The 22,477-nt window shown below is 57.6% G+C and overlaps 1 protein-coding gene across 5 annotated transcripts in view; it reads right to left on the bottom strand.

Moving 5' to 3' along the window:
* Positions 1-20,906, bottom strand: part of LOC138814648 (polycystin-1-like) — a 45,131-nt gene extending 24,225 nt beyond the window's left edge. For 3 of the 5 annotated variants that reach the window (XM_070003754.1, XM_070003756.1, XM_070003755.1), the window contains exons 1-8: positions 17,779-18,167; positions 3,551-3,622; positions 3,351-3,422; positions 3,059-3,225; positions 2,181-2,855; positions 1,873-2,056; positions 607-827; positions 254-369 (exon numbers count right to left, since the gene is read on the bottom strand). In XM_070003754.1, coding sequence (XP_069859855.1) covers positions 254-369; positions 607-827; positions 1,873-2,056; positions 2,181-2,855; positions 3,059-3,225; positions 3,351-3,422; positions 3,551-3,622; positions 17,779-17,993 — 1,722 coding nt within the window. In that variant the 5' untranslated portion in view covers positions 17,994-18,167. Of the gene's footprint in view, positions 1-253; positions 370-606; positions 828-1,872; positions 2,057-2,180; positions 2,856-3,058; positions 3,226-3,350; positions 3,423-3,550; positions 3,623-17,778; positions 18,168-19,177; positions 19,315-20,102; positions 20,211-20,786 lie in introns of those variants that run through there. The other 2 variants (XM_070003757.1, XM_070003758.1) reach the window with 2 other exon arrangements.
* Between the last annotated feature and the right edge of the window lie 1,571 nt (positions 20,907-22,477).

Raw genomic sequence — 22,477 nt, 5'->3', positions numbered from 1 at the left:
TGCAGGTAGGAGTCTCATGGGCTTCTCCTGCTCAGGCTGGCTTTGAACCTCAATCCTCAGCCTCCTGAGAAGCTAGCATTTATAGCCACTGACAGCCTTTGTTCCCCCAGTGCCAGGACCTGGCACATGCTAGGCAGGTGCTCTTACCATTGAGCCACACCCCAGTCCCCAACTTGACTTTCAAACAAACAGCAGCTGGGTAAGGCAAGGCCCGAGAGGCACGGGAGTTCTAGCTGAGAGAGGGCTGGCCTACCTCCAAGGGCTGCTGAGGGGCCAGGAGGGCCTCCTGCCGTGCCAGCGGCCTCAGGGGCCCCTGCAGGCCCCCATCAGGCACTCCCTCGAGGAAGTTCTCAGCATCCCACACGGGGCCTGGAGGTGGTGAGTATGCAATAAGGCACCAGGGCCAGGCCAGAGACACAGCGGGCACATCCAGGGCGGGGCCCGACCCCGCTCTGAGCCCGCAGCAGCTCCCCCCTCCAGCTCCCTCCATCTGCTGTTTGTTTTATTTTTCCTGGTACAGCCTCGTCCAAGGAGTAAGAGCCAGCACGGAACATCGAAGGATAAATGCAGGGAGAAGCAGCACCGGTGACCCTGTCTCCCGCGCACCTCCAGGCCGCAGCTCACAGACATAGCTGTGGGGCGCGGAGCACAGGTCTGTGTTGCACTGCCCGGCGGGGCCCAGGCGCACACAGTGCTGGGCAGTGGCCGGGTGCGGCTCTCCTGGCAGCCAGTTCTGGCAGCTCTCTAGGCTGAAGGCCTCGCCCTGGGGCGCCAAGCCCGCCTCTGCCCCCTCCACAGAGGAGAATCCAATCCACACGTCCAGGCCCCTGCAGGAAGACAGCAGGGAGGGTAGGCCACTCAGCAAGCAGCAGCCCTCATGGGCACCCCCCTCCAAAGACCCTGGCAGGTGGAACCTACCACCATCCTCATTCTGCACATGGGGAAACAGACACGGCAAGCAAGGCTCACTATCCAAGCCCACAGCCGCATCTACTGGGCAGCTTATGCCTACAGGGCCGCTGGGCACAGGCAGGAGCTCTAATGCTCTGCCTCAGCTCTGAGGACCCAGGCCACCCCCACTGTGGCCTGCAAGGAGGCTGCTGCTGCAGTCTCCAGAGGCCAAGACATCCAGTGGAGCCAACCGACACCTCTGCAGAGGTACGAGCCCTGCCTGGAAGTACAGGCCCAAGAAGACGTGAAGACACAGGCATGGGCCCGCGCCCGGGGTGGGAAGGGCCACGCTGTGGCCCCAGATCCCCATGCCAATGTCATCCACTAATTACATGGCCCTGGGGAAGAACTCAGCACTGGAGATCTAGATTCCCTCTGGCCCCTGCTAATGCACAGGGTATATGATCAGCCTCTGAGGTAACAGGCATCCTTCCCTGCTCTGACCCAGCACAGAGACCCGGGGAGGTTGGTCAAGTCTCACCTCCACCTCTACCCCAAACAAGAAAACTAGAGATACAGAATGAGGGCCTGGACCACTGCACGGCTCCACAAGGCTGGAGAAAGCAGGAGCCCAACGTGCTCTCCAGTGCACACAGCAGCCCTGGCCCACTCCAGGCGGGACCGGAGCAAGAAGCGACAAACAGCAGCAGCACAGCCTCACAGCTGCGGGGAGGCCCAGGGAACAGCCCTGTCAACAGGGCTCGGCTCCTCCCATGATGGGCGGGGACGGGCCAGGGGCCTGAGCCCGGCTGCCACTGTGATTCATCACACAGGGCTTCGGGAAGCTGCGGAGAAACGTCTGCAGGGCAGGACACGGCCCCCATCTCTCCTCCTCCACAAGCTTTAGGCTTTGCTACCATCTCAGCATGCTGAGCAAACCCCCCATCTGCCTGTGGCCTTTCCGGGAGCTGGGGCAGGCACCTGGTAACCTGGGAGACCAGGAAGCGCTGGATGGCAGGGCTGTCCACCATGGCCAGGGCAGCCCCAGCCCAGGTCCGGCATTGTTCCTGAGCCTGCAGCCAGGGTGCCTTCTCTGCCACCAGGCGGTAGCAGTGCCCACTGCCAGGGAAGATCTCTGTGTCCGAAGGGCAGAGCGGGTGCACCACTGGGGAAGAGTAGCAGAGAACAGGGTATCACTATGAGCCTGTGGCCAAAGCACCAGGCTCTGCTCGCTCTGACCTTGGGGGAAAGGGGAGATAAGGGGCCCGGGCAGCTAGGCAGACACCTACCTCTCGCTGGCTCCTCATCCAGAGCCAGGATGGTGTAGGTGGCCTCAAGGGCCGAGCCTCCGCGGTTCCGGATGCTGAGTCTGAGGCTCTCATCACTGTGCAGAGAGGATGGGCACAGGAGCTCCAGGGCAGCAGGGGCTGCCTCCACGCGCACCTCTGTCCCCAGCAAGGCCGAGGAAGACCCCATGACCAGCACGGCTGTCACGTGATAGCGTCCAGGCAGGGCATATTGGTGGGTGGCAGCTGAGCCAGCCACATCCACCGCTGGAGAGCCATCTCCAAAGTCCCAGCGTGTGGAGCCGATGGGCAGAGGAGCAGCAATATGGAAGGCTGCTGGCCGACCAGAGGCCAGGGGTCCATGGGGCCCCACCAGGGTGGCCCCAGGGGAGGCTGGGAAGACGTTCCGGAGAAGCGTGGGGCCGCTGCAGGTGGGGCTGGGGGGCTGGAGGAGGCTGGAGCACAGGGACTGGCAGGCCGCAGAGGTGTTGGGCAGCTGGAGTGCCCCGCAGACACACCGGCCCTGCTCCGCCAGGGCTGCGAAGCCCTTGCCGGCTGAGAAGCAGAGAGCACCACAGGCCTCGGGTTCCAGGGGGCCCTCGTGGGCAGAGGAAAAGGCCACCACTGCCGGGGCGCCCGAGCTGTTGTCAGGGAGGCGGCAGGCGATGTACTCCTCACCTAGGACAGACACACACACGGTCTACTTTGTGGTCCCGGCACTCTCCCTCAACTCCAGGTCACACCCCACCCCACAGCCCTGCCCCTCTCCAGAGAGGCCTTTCTGATCCCCAGAAAGGAGGGCTTTCCCCAGGCCTACACTGCCCTGCGCAGGCTGGGGGACCCCTAAGCCCGGGTCCCGGCCACACTCGCCCTGCACTCACCACAGCCTCCACTCAGCAAGGCGACACCGAGGGGCTGGCCAGTCAGGGGGCCAGGCCCAGCACACGTGGCCACCCTGGCCAGCGCCACGCGGACCCGCCGCTCCTCCACCCAGCGTGGCAGCCATAGCAGGCCGCAGTCGCACTCGAATGGGTTCCCACTCAGGTTTCTGCAAGGGAGGGCAGGGGTGGGCACAGGCCGGCAGGAGAGCAGGGTCTGATCGCCAACTCCAGGGAGAGTCACGCCAAGACGGGAGGGCAGGGACACCATACCCACCAAAGCAAAGCAACTCACATTTCACTTAAATTAAATAAATTAGCAAATACTCCTTCTTCTAATGTAGAAATCTTGTTGTCGCTTATATCCCTGGGAAAAGAGGAAGAGGCGGCGGCGTGACGGGAGCCCTGTAACGCGACAGGCAGGGGCAGGCAGCCCTGTGTGCCCTGAGACACCCCAGCAGGCCAGCAGGACTGGGCAGGAGGGAGGACACTCACAGCTCCACCAGCGCAGAGAGGTTTGCCAGGAGCCCGGCGTCCAGCGTGTGGAGCAGGTTGTGGGAGAGGTCCCTGAGGAGCAACACATCGTGGGTCAGGCAGGAGCTCCAGGCTGGCACAAGGCCATCCTAAGTCCCACACCTAGGCACTGCCTCGAACCAAGATGCAGCCTCCTACCCTCTATGCACCCCTGTTCTCAGGGGCAAGGAAAGTGCTTTTCTGATGAAGGATCTGAACGAATTCATCTGGGGAAACGGAGGCAGCAGAGCCAGAGCCCTCAACACACTGCACCCCTCTCCTCCCTGTGCTAAGTCCTGCAAAGCACAGCTACACAGAACCACTGACCCAGGCACCTGGACAAGCACAGTCCCTTCTGCTAGCCCTGCCTCTGCCCTCTCCACAGAGCCCGGGAGCCTGGGCTGCTCCTGGCCCAGCAGAGTGGTCCCACAGCGGAGGCTGACTTCAGCCCTGACCTTAGACAGGAGCTGGGGGTGCAGCAGGCAAGGAGGGCCCAGCTGCCAGTGCAGGGGTGTCCTCACAATATCCCTAAGATGCAGCGTGGGCACAAAGAGGAAATAAATGGAGAAAGGGCCCTGGTCGATGACCCCCCAAGCTACAACTGAGTCAGAGTAGATTAGGGAAAATGAAGCATGGGAAACAGCAGTCATGAATTCACACACTGTATTGAGTAGCTCTAATAGAAATATATATAAGTATGAGCTAGGTGCTGGTGGCTCACACCTGCAATCCCAGCTACTCAGGAGGCTGAGATCTGAGGATCGCGGTTCAAAGCCAGCCCAGGCAGAAAAGTCCATGAGACTCTTATCTCCAATAAACCACTCAGAAAAAGCCAGAAGCGGACCTGTGGCTCAAGTGGTATAGCATTAGCCTTAGGCTTAGGGATAGCACCCAGTCCTGAGTTCAAGCCCCACAACCAGCGATAGATAGATAGATAGATAGACAGACAGACAGACAGACAGACACACATGAGCACTTATCACCCCTCGTATGCTTCGGTATCTGTACAAGCACAGCAGCTCTCTCCCCCTGGCCTCTCCTGCTTGCCCAAAACAATCTGTTTGCTTTGCAAACTAAGCAATGATCCTTATCAGCCAGGCGCTCACGCCTGTCATCCTGGCTACTCAGGAAGCTGAGATCTGAGGATCTCGGTTCAAAGCCAGCCAGGGCATGAAAGTCTGTGAGACTCTTCAATGAGCCACCAGAAACCCAGAAGTGGTGCTGTGGCTCAAAAGTGGTAGAGTGAAAGAGCTCAGGGACAGGCACCCAGGCCCGGAGTTCAAGCTCCAGGACCAACAACAAATAAAAATAATAAAGCCTATCTTAAGGAAGGCACCTGTCTTGAGGGGCGTACGGCATAATTCCTCCTCTGTTTGAAAGGATGCCCATACAGCAATGACCAGGTGTATTACAGGCCAACTTCAAAATCTCTGGCCCAGATGATTAGACAGTGTAACATCAAGAAATGTACCAGAGCACTTATCTGAAGCCCAACCTTCTGTTTCACTATACATACCTGTGACATCAAACAGTTTTGCACCTTTTACTGAATATACATATATCCATGTCTGGACTGTGAACTATCTTTCTTGTTTCACTAATAAACTTCCTTGGTCTCTACCTCATTGTGTCTTTAAATTCTTTTTTGTGCATCAAGAACTTGATACACCAAGGGCCAGGTAGAGGCCTCTTCCTTTTTGGAGACCTCCCTGGAGCATGGCTGGTCACTTATTGCCTAACACCGCTGCTTCACACAACTAATCAAAAACCCCCAGTGCCGGGTGCTGGTGGCTCTCGCCTGTAATCCTAGCTACTCAGGAGGCTGAGATCTGAGGATTGCGGTTCAAGGACAGCCCAGGCAGGAAAATCCGTGAAACTCTTATCTCTAATAAACACTCAGAAAATCGGAAGTGGCGCTGTAGCTCAAGTGGTAGAGCACTTGCCTTGAGCTGAAGAGCTGAGGGACCGCGCTCAGGCCCAGAGTTCAAGCCCCATGACCGACATTAAAAAAAAAAAAAAGATATAACAAAGGCTCATCTGATGGCATTGATAAGAAGTCAGGAAGTCTGAAAATATGAGTCTGTGGCTTCTTTCTGCTGTGCCTTTATGCGGAAGCGGACTGAGCACTCCAGACAGAGGAGTCACAGAACCCCTGGTCTTCAAGAACATCAGAGGGGAAGCAGAATGTGAGTGAGCCCCCCACCCTACCCCAGGCAGCAGAGTGACAACCAGGCCTCAGAACTCAAGTCACAGGAACACGGAGCAGAGCCTGAACACCCTCGCTATGAGTACTGCGATGGTCACGTCTTGTAAAGCATGAAGCTACAGGCAGAAACAAAGCAGGAACCGGACACCAGTGGCTCATACCTAGAATTCTAGCTCCTCAGGAGGCTGAGATCTGAGGATTGAGGTTTGAAGCCAGCCTATCTCCAATTAACCAGCAAAAAGCTAGAAGTGGAACTGTGACTCAAGTAGTAGAGTGCCAGCCTTGAGGAAAAAGAAAAAGAAAACAAGCAAGAAGACGAGAGCTCCGAGTTCAAGCCCTATAACTACACAGGCAACCTCCACAAAAAGAATATGAATAAAGTCAGGAAAGAAACTACAAATGTGATCCAAGTACAGGGATGTGTGCCGTGGGGAGGTTGAAGCAAGAGGAAGCAAGGTCAGTGAATGCAATATAGACTATCTCAATGATGGGGCTGGGAAGGTGGCTCAGTGGTAGAGCGCTTGCCTTGCATGCTCAAGGCCCTGGGTTCGATTCCTCAGCACCACATAAGCAAAAAGAAAAAAGCTGGAAGTGGAGCTGTGGCTCAAGTGGTAGAGTGCTAGCCTTGAGCTGAAGAGCTGAGGGACAGCGCCCAGGCCCAGAGTTCAGGCCCCACGACCGATCCAAAAAAAAAAAAAAAGAGGCAGCGGTGCGGCGTGGAGAGCCTGCGGTGCGAAGCGATCAGGCTGCAGGGGAAGCAGCAGTGGCCTTGGAAACGAGGACAATGCAGAGACACAGATGAACACTCGGGTTCCCTGCCCTCTCCTCTCACTCGGACAGGGAAGGGAAGAAGGCACCAGGGCACTTTCCAGCCTGGCTTCCAAATGGAGGAGAGACGAGAGAACTCCAGATGTTCCTCCACATTCCACTTGCTCAGAAATCTACAGTGTTTGCCTCGCAGGCATGAGGCCCTGGATTCGATTCCTCAGAAACACATAAGCAGAAAAAGCCGGAAGTGGCGCTGTGGCTCAAGTGACAGAGCGCTAGCCTTGAGCTGAAGAGCTGAGGGACAGCACCCAGACCCAGAGTTCAGGCCCCACAACTGAAGAGGGGGGGGAGGGGAGGGGAGGGGAGGGGAGGGGAGGGAAGGGAAGGGAAGGGAAGGGAAGGGAAGGGAAGGGAAGGGAAGGGAAGGGAGGAAATCTACCCTACAGAGCAGCTGTGTGGGGTCTCTGGGGTCATCAGAGACAGGTCAGCCTTGGGGTCTTTGCACACACCCCCCTTTCATCCCAGAAACAGCGCAGAGGCAGCACTTCTCACCACAAGACTCAGGGAGCAATCTGTGAGGCTCTCCAGCCTGGGAGGCAGAAAGGCGATCTGAACAGAAGCCAGGTCCTGCGCTGCCAGCCTGTGCCCTCAGGGAGGGCAGGCACGGGCAGGCAGGGCACCACTGCTTGGCTACAGAGCACAGGAGGCACGCATGTCCTCACCAGACCCCAAACCATGGCCTCAAGGCCCTGAATACCAGCTTTTCCACCTGTCTGTTTGCTGTGGCTGTTAGGGTCCTGGGAGAATGCCAAGACCTGGCCCATCCCTCCCCAACAGCTCCCCTAGCTTCCTCCACACACACCCCCATGTGATGTCACCAGTCTGATGACCTGGCCCTCCACTGGGATTCCCTGCAAAGATCATGGAGGGGACACAAGCAGGTTCTGTGTCCCTGGCAGGAAGGACACAGAAGTGAGGGCACTGACAGCAACCACAGGCCCTTCACCCACCACTAGGAGGAGAGCCAACAGCCTCGCTGGGAGCACCTGAGAGCACCAGGGGCAAGGAGGGGGGCCAACCCCTAGTGGGGGCCATGCTCTAGGGCAGCTGGACCCTCTGAGCCCTGCAGCCCAACAATTTACAGGGACTCCATGGGCAACACTGGAAGGGGTCAGGCCGGGTTAGTATAGGGACTGATCTGGGAACCCCATGTACCAAGGGGGCAGGCAGATGCCCATGACAGCCTGAGACATGGCTCAGGAGACACACGTCAGGCCCCACAGCCCGGCAGGCTGCTCCCCACCGCCTGTACAACTGGTATGCAATCGCACATTTTGTGACACAGGTAGGAAACATGCACACCTGGCCTCTGCTGATGGGTCTCCTGCTGCATCAAAGCGGCTAGGAAGGTGGCTCCATGGTACAGGGCTCACCTTGCATGCATGAGGCCCGGGTTCGACTCCACAGTACCATATAAGCAGAAAAAGCCGGAAGTGGCTCTGGGGTTCAAGTGGTAGAGTGCTCACCTTGAGCAGAAGAGGGGCAGCGCCCAGGCCCAAAGTTCAAGCCCCATGACAAAAAAAAAAAAAAAAAGCATCAATGTGTTGGGGAGGGGTGAAGGGAGACCCCGCTGGGCCCTTTTCTTCCCCTCTGCCTGCCATATCAGAGACTCGGGAAGGAGCACCTGTGTGCCTAGGGCTGAGACACCTCTGTCACCTGTGGAGGCCCCCAGCCCAACAAGTAGGCCCTGGGTCTCCCACAGGAGTGGTCGACAGCCCCGTATCAAGGCTCAAAGGAGAAAACAGGAGCTCCTCACCCTCCCCTCCTAGTGGATGCCCAGGCTACTGACAGTGGGGTGACACCATGAGGCAGGCTTCCTGGGCAGGCTTTCTGGAGAGATGGGCGGGACGGCATGCGTGTTAGGCCAGGAGGGACACACGGGCACTTGCGGCGTGAAGGACGGCGCTCAGGGCCAGTCTTGCTCTGGAGCCATGGCAACAGAGGCTCAAACTTTTTTTTTTTTTTTTTTTGGGTCAAGTCCTGGGGCCTGAACTCTGGGCCTGTGCGCTGTCCCTCAGCTCTTCAGCTCAAGGATAACGCTCTACCACTTGAGCCACAGCGCCACATCTGGCTTTTTTCTTTTTGCTTATGTGGTGCTGAGGAATCGAACCCAGGGCCTCAGAGGCATGTAAGGCAAGCACTCTACCACTGAGCCACCTTCCCAGCCCGGGGCTCAAACTTTCTAGCCAACAGCTAAGCAGCCTCAGTTTCCTCCTCTGCCAAGGCAGGGAGTGGTCTGGTTGCCTGCTCCCCAATCCCGATGCTGAGAGTGAGGGTGGCCAGTGGGAGCCCCCAAGGAAACATCTGCGCATTCCAGACGTATGTGGTCAGCAGGCGGGCGCATGCCAGGCCCGGCACCGCCGCCCCACACTGGCTGGCCGCCGTGCTGGAAACAGGGCTCAGGGGGAACGGCTCCGAGGGGCCGCCTGCCGACGTTATGTAACCCACTCTGCCCCACAGCCGCCACCTCCCTCTGGCAGGCAGGAAAGTTCGGGGAGGAGGTCCACCCTCCCCAGAGGAGCAGACCCCTCTCTGCAGCAAGACGGACCCCCCCCCCCACCCCATGCACATCTCCTAGAGCAGAAAGGAGAGGCCGCGCGAGGGCTGGGCCCCGGCTCAGGTGGAGGGAACAGAGCCCCCAAGCGGCCTGGATAACGGGTGTCTTTCAACGCTAATGGACTTTCCTTTTGGGAGCCCAGCAGCGGGAGCCAGTGTGAGTTCAATATCCTCACACTGTTTTCATTCCCTTTGCTTTCTGTTCCCTTCTATTTATGGCAAGCGAGGCTGGCTTCCAGGGCCGGAAATGATGTTTAACTTAATGAATTCAAGTTTAGGAAAGAGAGCTGAAGAAAAACACAAGGAGTGTGCTGGCGGCAAGAAGGCCGGGGCCACTCAGCGTTTCCCGGGAGAGAGGCAAGAGCTGGGGCAGCCCCACCCGCCCTGGACACGCACAACAGCTCCTGCCTGGGCCACACCAGGGCGGGGCAAGCAGCAGGGGAAAGGACACTGGGGCCCCGACAACAGACACAGGAGTGTCCTGTGGGGGTGTGCCCACGAGACCCGGGGGGCCTCCCCGTCCCAGGGCCCGGACTGTAGGAAAAGCCCTGTGTTACAAGGTTCTCTGCGCTCCTCGACACAGACACTGAGTGCTCCGACAACCGACTGTCACGAGGATGCGTGACAACCCATGAGGTCCTCCAAGCCCTCAGGCAGGACAAGACTAGGAGACCCCGGCCTCAGAGCCAGAAAGAATGGGATGAGAGAGCGGAGGATGGCGTCCTCCTGTCCCGGCAGGAGGAGGCCCAGGTGTGGAGGGCGGGGTCCGCCCGCCCCTGGGAAGCTGCTGGTGTTCTCCATCTGGGGACTCACCAGACTAGGTGGAGGAGAGGTGGCAGCGAGGGTGTGCCCCACCTGTAGCTAGGGTACCCAGGCCACCGGTTCAGGAGGAGGGATACGAAGACCCCAGCCCGCCACACCACCCCCTGGTGGCCCCTCACGGTGACTCGGCATCAGGACCACCTAACTGCCTGGGCCACGCACGGCGAGCCGGGGCAGGAGTGTGGAGGCCAGGGCGCCTGTCTCCCCACAGCACCCTGAGGTTCAGCCAGCAGACTGAAGACTGTTCAGAGAGAGAGAGGCTGGGCAGGGGAGAGCAAGGGACGGGGCAGGGGCCTCAGTCCACCACCACTCAGGTGCTGAGCACGGCTGAGGTCTGGTGGTGCCCAGCGCCTGGGCTGTCAAGTCCTATGGAGGCTCAAGACCCCAGAGGCCCCCCACTCCCAGCCACGCTGCGCCTCGATCTGTACCCTGTAACTACAAACACTGCCCTCGCGTCCCTGGGGAACAGACAGGGATGGGTTGCACCCCTGCCCTGGGACGATGGCTTGCCACGGCGGCTCCCCGAGTGCTGAAGATGCCACTGTTTGCCAGGGCTGGGCCTGTGAGACCATCAGGGAAACAATGCCCTGCTCACCTGGGCCACAAAGCACAGGCCCGCTCTTTGGCGTGAAGCGCCAGGGCACCATTGGGCCCCTTGGTGAAGACAGCTGCCAAGCCAGAGGGAACGAGGTGTTCCCAGAAAGGACATGAGCTGCATTTTCCAGCTGCATCGTGTCCTGCAGGGAGACGGGCTCACACCCCATGGCGCCCGGAGTGCTGGCCCGCCCACAGCTGCACCCACTCCAGGCCAGCTGGAGCCCAGGCCGTGGACGGCCAGGCCAGGCCTGAGCACACCCAGCCCAGACGGACGCCACCCCAGACAGCAGCAGAAGGATGTTTTCATTCCAGAGAGCGAGGCGGGCTGGTCGTCTGGGCTCCTGCTGCTGGCGCTGGCCACCAGAAAGGAAAATGTGTCTCCATCCAAAATGACTTCCTCGGTTGAAACCCAACCCCAGGCAGGGTCTCCCTCTGGAGCCGGGTTTCCACACTGCATGCCCTCTGGCAGAGCACCCCGGGGTGCGGGAGGGGCGGAGATGGAGCAGAGCTACCCCTCGGCCCCAGGGAGGCTCGGAGCAGCGCTGGCCAGGCAGGAGCCACATCTGGTAATGGCCACCCAGTTAGCTGTCACAGGATGGCAGCCCAGGATGCAAGGTTCACGGGCTGGCAGGACAGACAGGGGAAGTCCCAAGAAGTGCCCAGAGAGAACAGAGGCGCCTGCAGCCTGGCACAGCCTTCCACAAAGCCGCACAATGCCAACTCAAGACAACACTCCGGTTCAAATGAGTGACAGCCAGGCAGGCTGGGCACGCCGGGCACAACAGCTGCCCGGGGTGGGTGGAAGAACAGGACGCACCAAGAGGATGGGCACCAGTCACTGCCTCCTAACAACCTCGCCGCCACATACACGCCAGAGATGAGTGACTCAGCCAAGGTGACACAGGGAGAGGAGGAGCTGGGCTGAACTCAGTCTGATGCCAGGCCTGCATGCCTCCCTCCGGAAGCCAGCTGAAGCGACCAGCGTAGAGATGGACAGAGAGCTCGGGGAGGCGCAGGCAGAAAGACCACAAGTACTGCCACCGCCACCCCTCCCTTCAAACACCCCACGCCTATTCAGGAGGCTCCACAGCCACCTTTCCCTGCATCCCTGAACCGAGACTTCCAGGTTGAATGTGCCATTTCAGGGGCTTGCTCTGGAGGGGCCAATCGTATCACCACTGTCATAACACTCTGCGTGATTTAAGAAATGACCCAGGGGGCTGGGAAGGTGGCTCAGTGGTAGAGAGTTTGCCTTGCATGCATGAGACCCTGGGTTCAATTCCTCAGCACCAGAAAAAAAAAGAAAGAAAGAAAGAAAGAAAAGCGGGAAGTGGCGCTGTAGCTCAAGTGGTAGAGCGCGAGCCTTGAGCTGAAGAGCTGAGGGACAGCGCCCAGGCTCAGAGTTCAGGCCCCACGACCGGACCCAAAAAAAAAAAAAAGAAAAAGAAAAAGAAATGACCGGCTTCTAGGAGTCTGATTGTTGGCCCGTGGATCTGAGAGCTGCTCTAACCCCACAGCGCCAGTAAGGCATCAGTGAGAGAAAGGACAGTAAGTGGCGTCACAGGGCCCAGACAGAGGGAGAGGACGTAAGGATATAAGGACGGGGTCTCCATAGGTACTCTCCCAGGGTGGTTTTTGTTTTTAAACAAGTATATAAAGTTTACCAGAGCAGACAATTCAGGGATTTTTAGTACCTAGGCAGGCTGAGCGTTCATCACTAATCTGTACCACACAATTTCATCATCCCCAAAGAAGCCCCACCCCCTGGCTACCAGCCCTTCCACCACCACCACCACCACATTCTGTCTCTGTGGATTGATTAGCCTATTCTGGGTGTTTTCTGTCAAGTTTGTTATTTTATGTAGCCCAGGTTGGCCTTGTACTCTAAATCCTCTTGCTGGTATTACAGGTGTAGGCCACCAAACTCAGCTCACTGTGATTTTGACTAGCATTTCCCTAATGACTAATTACACAGAGCATCTTTTTTGTAGTTGTTTATCTTCTTTGGTGAAATACCTCTTGGGATCCTCTGCCACTTTTTTTTTTTTTTGGGGGTCCAGTCGTGGGGCCTGAACTCTGGGCCTGGGCGCTGTCCCTCAGCTCTTCAGCTCAAGGCTAGCGCTCTACCACTTGAGCCACAGCACCACTTCTGGCTTTTTTTCTTTTTGCTTATGTGGTGCTGAGGAATCGAACCCAGAGCTTCAGGCATGCAAAGCATGCACTCTACCACTGAGCCACCTCTGCCACTTTTTAATCAGAATATACTCCAGGACGGGCGCTGGTGGCTCACGCCTGTAATCCTAGCTACTCAGGAGGCTGAGATCTGAGGATCGCGGTTCAAAGCCAGCCCGGGCAGGAGAGACCGTGAGACTCCTATCTCCAATAAACCACCAGAAAACCGGAAGTGGCGCTGTAGCTCAAGTGGTAGAGCACTCGCCTTCAGCTGAAGAGCTGAGGGACAGCGCCCAGGCCCAGAGTTCAAGCCCCACGACCGACAAAAAAAAAAGAATATACTCCAGATACAAGTCCTAGCGCAACAGGGGAGATGACCCACGGGTGCCTCTTGGCCCTGGAACTGCTCCTGCAGCACTACTCACAGGGACACAGCACACTACTGGCTCCTGGGGCTCACCTACTTTTTATTTTATTTTTTTGCCATGGGGCTTTAACTCAGGACCTGAGCACTGTCCTTGAGCTTCTTTTGTTCAAGGCTAGCACTCTACCATTTGGGCCATAGTGCTGCTACTGGCCTTTCTGTGTATGGGGTACTGAGGAATCAAACCCAGGGCTTCGTGCATTCTAGGCAAGCACTCTACCACATTCCCAGCCTGGAGCTCACCTACTTACTTATGACCCTGAGTTCTGCAGAGGAGAATAGGACTGGCTGCAGTTGAGATGTTTCTTTGCATATAAGATAGAGACTCCAGAGACCAGGCTTCACACCCATAATCCTAGCTACTCAGAGGCTGAGATCTAAGGATCACAGTTTGAAGCCAGCCCAGGCAGAAAAGTCTATGAGATGTTTATCTCCAATTAATTACAAAAAAAGCCGAAGTGAGCACCCAGGCCGAGTACAAGCACCAGGACCAGCACAAAAAAACAAAAATAAAAATAAAATTGGATCATAATCTTCCCTCCCCTCAGCTGGGCAATCACATTAAGAAGTTGCTCCTTGTCCACATTTTTGGAAAATTTCCATTTCATGTCTAAATAGGAAACAAATGCCAAGTGTGGCATCCTATGCCAGCCAAAGTTCAGAGATTGAAGGCTAGGCCAGCAGCACTTGCAAAATGGCATCCTTCCCTACACGGGTCCACATAGCAGCCAGGGTTTTCTATTTCCTTCCTTCCTTCCTTTCTTCCTTCATTGGTCTTAGGGGCTTGAACTCAAGACCTGGGCACTACCAGTTTGAGTTAAAGTACCACTTCCATTTTCCTCGTGATTAATTAGCGACAAGAGTCTCAGACTTTCCTGCCCAGGCTGGAGTTTTGTTTTGTTTTGTTTTGCCAGTCCTGGGGCCTGAACTCAGGGCCTAAGCACTGTCCCTGAGCTTCTTTTGCTCAAGGATAACACTCTACCACTTAAGCCACAGCTCCACTTCCAGCTTTTTCTGTGTATGTGGTACTGAAGAATTGAACCCAGGGCTTCATGCATGCTAGGCAAGCACTCTACCACTAAGCCACATTCCCAGTGCCCCCTAGGCTGGCTTTGAACCATGATCCTCAGATCTCAGCCTCCTGAGTAGCTAGGATTAGAGGTGTGAGTGCCTGGCCAACCAGGGTTCTTTCTAGAAGGACCAGGAGTTAGGGATGTTACTCAGTAGCATAGAATTGTCTAGAAAATGCCAGCCACCCTGCTTCCTCCCTGGAACCCTTAAGTCATCCCTACTTGCCTTCCTATAAAGGCCCGACATCGGCCAGGTGCCGGTGGCTCATGCCTATAATCCTAGCACTCAGGAAGCTGAGATCTGAGGATTGCAGTTCAAAGCCAGCCCGGGCAGGAAAGACTGTGAGACTCCTATCTCCAATAAACCCCTAGAAAACCGGAAGTGGCCCTGTAGCTAAAGTGGTAGAGCGCTTGACTTGAGCTGAAGAGCTCAAGGCCCAGAGTTCAAGCCCCATAACAGACAAAAAAAAAAAAAAAGGCCCTTCATCTCATGTCTCTGGGGCTCTATGAAACCACCTTTCTTGGAAGGAGTGACACTGATCAAGATGCATTGTACAGGAGCTGGGAAGGTGGCTCAGTGGTAGAGAGAGCGCTTGCCTTGTATGCATGAGGCCCTGGGTTAGATTCCTCAGCACCACATAAGAAAAAAGAAAAAAGCCAGAAGTGGCGCTGTGGCTCAAGTGGTAGAGTGCTGGCCTTGAGCTGAAGAGCTGAGGGACAGCGCCCAGGCCCAGAGTTCAGGCCCCACGACTGGGCCCCCCCCAAAAAAAAAAAGATGCATTGTACAGACTCATGCCTGTACCCCTAGCTACTCAGGTGGCTGAGTTAAATTGTGGTCAATTAGAAGTCAGCCCAGGTAGGAAGTTTATAAGAGCCTACCTCCAATTACCACCTAAAAGCTAGAAGTAGAGAGCTATGACTAAAGTGGTAGAGCACCAGCCTTAAGTGAAAATGCTAAAGAACAGTACTCAGGCCCTGGGTTCAGGTCCCTATACACAGACACAGACTCACACACACACACACACACACACACACACACACAAAACTAAGACAAGTGAAAATTTGAACACACCGTTTAATAGGACTAAAGAATCATTCCAAGCCAGGTGCTAGTGGCTCACACTCTAATACTAGCTACTCAGGACACAGAGTTCTGAGGATCATGGTTCAAAGCCAATCTGGGCAGCAAAGTTCATGAGACTCATCTCCAATTAACCACCAGAAAACCTGAAGGGGAGCAGTAGCTCAAAGTGGTAGAGTGCTAACTTTACGCAAAAAGAGCTCAGAGACAGCGCCCAGGCCCTGAATTCAAGCCCCACAACCACCATCACCAACAACAAAAAAGAATCGTCCCATGCTTTAAGTGTGTTCTGAGTGTATATATCACTCCAAAACACAGAAAAACTTGCAGGATGCTAGCATTTTGCTCAAAACTTGTAGCAGGGGCAAGGAGGAGAGAACATGAGAGTCATCATTCTGTCTGCCTACTGTTCTCCATAACAAAGCTTTAAATTCTCCATAGCAAAGCTTTAAAAATAGCAGAGCAGCAACCTTTGCCAGTAATGTCATCTTGTTCCAGCTGCCACATCATTTTAACCCAAGAAAGGCTGGAAGTCTGTGGTCTCACCTCCCACTGGCTCAGCCAGTGGAGGGCCTGTGCTGACAGTGAGAAGGTAGCGCTCGCAGTGCTCTTTCGGTGCTCCTAAGCTCTGGCCTCGGAGGCTGCAGTCTCTGGCCCTGGCCTCTCCCATCTCTGAGACCCACCTATCTTGCTGGGAGTCTACAGGGCTGACAACCTACCTAGTGCAGACAAGGGTTTCTGGGAAGAAACCCAGCAGGAAGAAGTCTCTACACCTGCCCCTAAGGCCCTAGTTTCCTGTGTTCTCTCTGGAAATCTCTCAGGGGCAGGTTACCCACCTGCCCACCTGAGTCCATGCTGAGGCCCCACTGCACACAGAGTGGCCAGGATCCCCGAGGATCCTGCCAGATCAGGCCAGGCCAGGCTGCCAGGGGTATGTCCCCTCCCCCAAGGACAACGCCTGGGTGCTCCCACAAATAGAAGGCCGAAAGCCCCCAAATCCTAAATCTGTGACTAAGCACTTATTGAGTCCCTGATACATGCCGCTTCCTAGTCTCTAAAATACATGAGACAACACCAGGGCCAGTAAGGCTCCTTTACCAAAGCCCAGGACCAGAATGTAACAGGACCCACCAAGGTAAGGGCTCAAGCTCCAGGCCCTCCTCCTCTACTTCCTCCACAGCTCCTGGGAGACCAGCAGAGATGCAACAGGGGCAAGAGAGGCTGAGGAAGCAGGAACCAGTGGGAGCCAGGCCGTTCTCCCAGAGTAGCCAGTCAACAGAGAGAGAGGTGCGTTCACCCTCAGCATCCAGAAACAATGGGTGGCACGAATCTGACGCAATTCTGTGAGCCCTGCTGGCAGGCGGGAGGGGGCATCTCCACAGACAGGCCTGAGGCATGGAGCCTTCCAGTCAAAGAGCACAATGACAAGCCCTGCAGGCCCCAGTCACAGCTCCTGGCCAGCCCCACAGAACTTGCTCTTTTCCCACTCCCAAGGCCACTGGGCAAAACCCCAGGGACACAGGACTCCCCGTGTGGCCCTCCATGGGGCCACCCAAGCCGAATGCCTAGGACCCATTTATGGTTTAACCAGAGCAGAGATGGAAGAAGCTCCCCAGGGGAACCCAGCAGGAGTTTCTGGAAGTGAGGTGCTGGAAGTGCCCGGAAAATTCTGAGCCTCTTCAGCCTTGGAGGGTCAGTGCCTGCAATCCTGTTCTCTGCAAATCCTTTCCAGTCCAACCCTAGGTCCTGGGCACTGCACGAGGCCAAGCCCTACTCAGTCGAGATACCTGAAACCCACTGCGTCATGTCTCCAAAAAAACGACTTCTTCACCAGGAAGGCTGGGGTTCTCCTGCACCTATCCACCCCCAAAGAAAGGCTGCTCCCAACACAGACCCCGAGGCTGGGTTCTCAGGATAACGCTGCCACAGAGCACCTGGGCCAGTCCAGGCCCCGGCCCACCTGTGGGTCCGCTCCCCCACCCGCTCCACGGCAGGGCCCGGCCCCTTCCCGCCCTCTTCCCCCGCCCCGACTTACCCGGGACCGATTCTCACACACCCATCGACCCTTACCGAGGGCCTAGCGCCCACCACAGACCCGCCCAACCCCGGCCCGGAACCCGACCAGCCTCCCGCCGACGAGGCTCCAATTAGCGCGTCTGTCCTCCCCGCGCCCCCGCCCGTTCCCTCGGCGGGCGTCCGCCGAGCCCCGCGGGGAGGGGCGACGTTTTCTCCTCAGAAACCGGGAGTCCCGGCTGGCCCCGGGGCCAGGTTTTCCTTATTTAGCCGGGCGGACGTCCCAGCTGGAGCTTCGCCCTGGGAGCGGCCAGGCCCGCGGCGTCCGGCAGCCCGGGGCCGGGGCCGGGCCCGGGGCCGCGCCCGCCGCCCGCCGCCCGTCCCGCCCCGCCGCCCCGCCGCCCGCCCCGCCGCCCGTCCCGCCGCAGCGCGGCTACTCACAGCGCCGTGGCCGCCGCGGGGATGCGCAGCGCGGGGCCGAGCGTCCGCAGCCCGCGGCCCGAGCAGTTGACGCGGCAGGCGGCGCCGGGCCCCGGGTCGCAGAGACAGGGCCCCTCGCAGGGCCCGCAGCCGTGCCCGGAGCCCCCCGCCAGAGCCCCGAGCCACAGGCCCAGGCCCAGGGCCAGCGCCAGGCGGGCGGGCGCGCCGGGCGGCATCGTCAGCGCCACGCGCGCATGGCCTCGGCGGCCCGAGGCCCGCCCGCGCGCCCGCGCCTCAGGAGGGGCCTGCGGAAGGCATGGCGCAGCACCGGGCTGGATCCGCCGGCGGCCCGGGGCCTGTCTGTGGCGCGACACCCGCTCAGCGCTCCGCGGTCAGGCCGCCCCCGAGGTCCTCGGCCGCCCGCTAGCGCGCTCGCGCTGCACTGCGGCGCCGCCGCGGGCTCCGCCTCCTCGCGGTCGGGGGGCGGGGTCTACCGAGGGCCCCGCCCCACGACGCGCGCCGGCGGTGGGCGTGGCCAGAAGGAGGCGCAACCTCCTCGGCCGCAGCATCTGCCGACCTCGCAGACTCCGCCCTCAGCTCTGCAGTGCCCGGGGCGGGGCCGGAGGGAGGAGCAGGCCCCGCCCTCTTGCCGCAGCCTCGGTGCGTGCGCCTCGGGAGGAGGCGGGACCGCTCCCCGCGCAGCGTTGGCAGGGGCGGGGCGTTCGGAGGCTCCGCCCTCCTCGCTGCAGGCCCCACCCCCGGGGATGAAGGAAGGCGGGGCAACGCTCTGGCGCTGCGCAAAGGGCGGTGCGAGGCTGGCGGAAGTCGGCGGCCGCGCCCCGCCTTCCGGGGTCTGGTCCTCAGCCTCGGGGAGGACTCGGGCGTCCCCGCCGGTGTCTGGGCCGTCCGCCTCCGCCACCCCACCCTCCCGACGTTACAGACGCCGGCCCCGCAGCCCGGGCCTTCCTCAAGCTCAGAACTGGCCACACACAGAGGGGTGCAAGGAAAACAGCCCAAGGGGCCGGGAAGGGGCCTCCGTGGTGGGGCGCTGGCCTGGCAGGCCTGAGGCCCTGGGTTCGAGTCCTCAGCGCCACAGACGCGGAAAAAGCCGGAAGCGGCGCTGTGGCTCCGTGGGAGCGCCAGCCTTGAGCACAGAGAGGCCCAGGGGCGGCGCCCGGGCTCTGAGTTCCAGCCCCAGGACTGGCACACAACAGCCGTTCGTGGGAAGAGCCGGCCGCAGGGACGGATCCCGGAGCGGGGCGCCCCCCGCCCGCAGAGCGCGCGTCTCGGCCCGTGCAGGGCGCGGGCGGGCAGGCGCTGGGCGACACCGCCCCCTGGAGGCCCCGCGGGCGCCTTTCACCTGGCTCCCGCACCGGGCCCCCAAGGCCGCCCCCCAGTCGCCTGAAGTTAGTAAACTCACCTGAACGATGGAACTTGGGACTGTCTGCAGAAGGAAGGAACTTGGGAGTGTCTGCAGATGGTCTGCCCGGGGCTGGGCATCTGGACACGCAGCCCGCTGAAAACGAACTGGAACCGTAGATACACTCCTTCCCCTAACTGGTGTACAAAGGGTAACAATGTCAAAACGGATCCAATGGTACACTTTACTTCTTTTTTTTTCTCAGCACTGAGGTTTGAACTCACTCTTCTTCCCTCCCACCCCCCCAGTCATGGGGCTTGAACTCTGGGCCTGGGCGCTGTCCCTCAGCTCTTCAGCTCAAGGTGAGCGCTCTACCACTTGAGCCACAGCACCACTTCTGGTTTTATAGTGGTTTATTGGAGATAGGAGTCTCACGGTCTTTCCTGCCTGGGCTGGCTTTGAACCTCGATCCTCAGATCTCAGCCTCCTGAGTAGCTAGCATTACAGGCATGAGCCACGGGTGCCCAGCCTATTTTATTTTATTTTTTGTCTGTTATGGGGCTTGATCTCAGGACCTGGGCACTATCCCTGACCTTTTTTACTCAAGACTAGCACTCTACCACTTTAAGCCACAGCTCTACTTCTGGTTTTCTGGTAGTTAATTGGAGATAAGAGTTTCACACTTTCCTGCCCAGGCTGGCTTCAAACAACCATCCTCAGATCTCAGCCTCTTGAGTAGCTAGGATTCCAGGTGTAAGCTACCAACACTTGGCCCAGTTTATTTGGTACTGAGGAATTGAACCCAGGGCTTCATGCATGCTAGGCAAACACTCTACCAACTAAGCATCTTCCCAGCCCAAGGCCACAGCTACTTTTAAAGGTAGAGACAGGAACAATACAGATTGAGGCCAACTTGAGATATGTAGTAAGATGCTGTCTCAAACACACACACACACACACACAAAATCTGGGCTCCTGTCTTTACCTTGAGTTCTTGACATGCCACCAAAATCCTAGATTCTCAGGCTGGAGGTGTAGCTCAGTAGAACATTGGAACATTTGCCTGATATGCTCAACACCCTCAGTTTGATCCCTAAGAAGAAGAAATAATGCAAGGGTAGCACTTGGCTCAGTCTGGGTAGTCAGTGATTGATGACTTCAGGAGCTGTGTGGTTGTTTCTGGGGTGTGAATAATCACTTCATGGACTGACCCTGGCATGTCTGTTAAAGGCTCCCAGGGAGCCTGGAGCCATTTGCCCTACTCAGCCCTCTGTGCTGGCCACAGGGGCTTTGGCTAGGGGCCGGCTGCTGGCCCTGGAGAGAGCTGGCCTCTGATGGTGTGAGTGGACAGACCGGCGGCCACAACCTGCAGGCTGACACTCCTTTAGGATGGGTGTGTGCATGGCTGCCCACACAGGCCAGTACCCAGCTGCTGTGGCCACCCCTTCAGCCTTCTAGGAGGGACTTCTGCTCCACATGGAAGCTCCCCGCCCTTTCTGGGCAGGGATGGATGGCAACCGGATACCACTAGTTATCAAGGTCACTGACCTGAGTGGGCTTCTGGGGGTATCCTGCCAGAGTCAGAACACTTAAGAGCCCCCCTACCCCCCACATACCTGGATACCAGAGAGGCCCCTGACTACCTGGACACTAGGGCCAGCCAGCACACCTGTGTGATGTCCATCGCTTCTGGTCTCTGAGGTGACTCACTTCCTCCTCCCCCCTTCCTTCCTCTCAAGGAAGTTGAATTCAACGCTGCTGCAGTTCCTCTGACAGCTCCATGGCAACGTTCACACGGATTTCACAGCACAGAAGGTGTTGGCGCTGGAAGGGCCCTTGGAGATGAGTTCCTCCTACCCCGCTCCGCCGCGTTTCACGGGAGGGGAACGTCAGACACCTAAGGTTACCAAGCAAGCCGGGGACTGGCGGGCTTCTGGCATGCTTCCTACTCCAAGAACTGAAAGCCGAGCTTTTTTTTGGGGGGGGAGCATCTCTTGGGGGCTCTGCTGCCATTTGCCACAGGACCCCCCTGAAACTCAGCTTAACCCTCCATCCCAGAGCTCTGCCTCAGTGGAGACTGGCGCGGGCAGAGTCACTGCACACCGATCGGGGAGCTGTAATCTGGCAGGCAGATTACAAGAATGACTGCTCCAGAGGCAAGAAATTCATTTCTGCGCCATCTATTGGTCTAAGCAACCAGATTCAAAGGCAGAAGACATAGACCCTCTTCCTTCAGGCTGTGGTTCTGTCCCTACCACCTCTCCCCAGGGTGCTGAAACCTCCTCCCCCCCCCTCCTGTAGCTTCTGCTACATTGTAACAGAGTGGATTACCTCCCCTGATGTTCCCTCATCACCCACCCTGATCTGTTTTGCCCTCTACCTGGTGTCTCCTATTGGACCTCTATTCTACCTTCAAAGCTCAGTGCAAATTTCCCTTTCCCCATAAAACCTCACTCTCACACGGAGCCCACAGTGGCTTTCCCACCCTTGCACTAACAAAGATTCTGTCTTAAATCCTTTTTTTTTTTTTGTCAGTCACGGAGTTTGAACTCTGAGCCTGGGCGCTGTCCCTAAGCTCTTCAGCTCAAGGCAAGTGCTCTACCTCTTGAGCCACAGCACCACTTCTGGCTTTTTCTGCTTATGTGGTGCTGAGGCATCAAACCCAGGGCCTCACTCGTGCAAGGCGAGCGCTCTACCACTGAGCCACCTTCCCAGCCCCTGTCTTAAATCTTTGTCAGCAACTACGTGTCCTCCTGAGGTGAGGCCCATGTTTCTCATTGTTCATTCTCCAACTTCAGAGCTGCTTGTTGAGTCCTGGCACTGGCTTCCAGGGAGATGGCAGTGACCAAGACAAGCTGCTTCCTGTGCCCAGAGAGCTCACGTTCCAGAGGGGAAGACAGATGGCAAACGCAGGAACCAAGAGACATAATGATCAGAGATGAGGAAGGAGGAGAGACCAGAGCCCAGGGGTCTGAGTCAAGCACCCAGAGCTCCCACTTTTCCCAGAGAGATCAGAGGAAGCAAGGTGGTCATACACCTACTCACATGGCAGCAGTAGGAGGATCAAGAGTTCAAGGACAGCCCAAAGCAAAAACAACAACAACAAAAATAAATAAAACAATAAAACAAAAAAGAAAGAAAGGCTACAGTCCTAGCTCAAGTGGCAGAAGGCTTAGCAAATACAATTTTCTGGGTTCAATCCCCAGCAATGGAAAGAAGAAGAAAAGAAGTGAGAAGTCAGAGACCTGGATTTTTATGCAAATTCCTAACTTTGCAGGCAGACCTCCTCTGCCAGCTCCTCCTTTCTGCAGCTCCCCGCTGCTTTCCTCTTCCTCCTTGCCACCCCACCAGCACCTCCCC

The sequence above is a fragment of the Dipodomys merriami genome, unplaced genomic scaffold (genome assembly GCF_024711535.1).
Source record: "Dipodomys merriami isolate MVZ:Mamm:240054 unplaced genomic scaffold, mDipMer1.0.p SCAF_60, whole genome shotgun sequence".
Taxonomy (NCBI): domain Eukaryota; kingdom Metazoa; phylum Chordata; class Mammalia; order Rodentia; family Heteromyidae; genus Dipodomys; species Dipodomys merriami.
The sequence above is the reverse complement of the archived record's forward strand: the minus strand, read 5'-3'. Positions and strand labels throughout refer to the sequence as shown.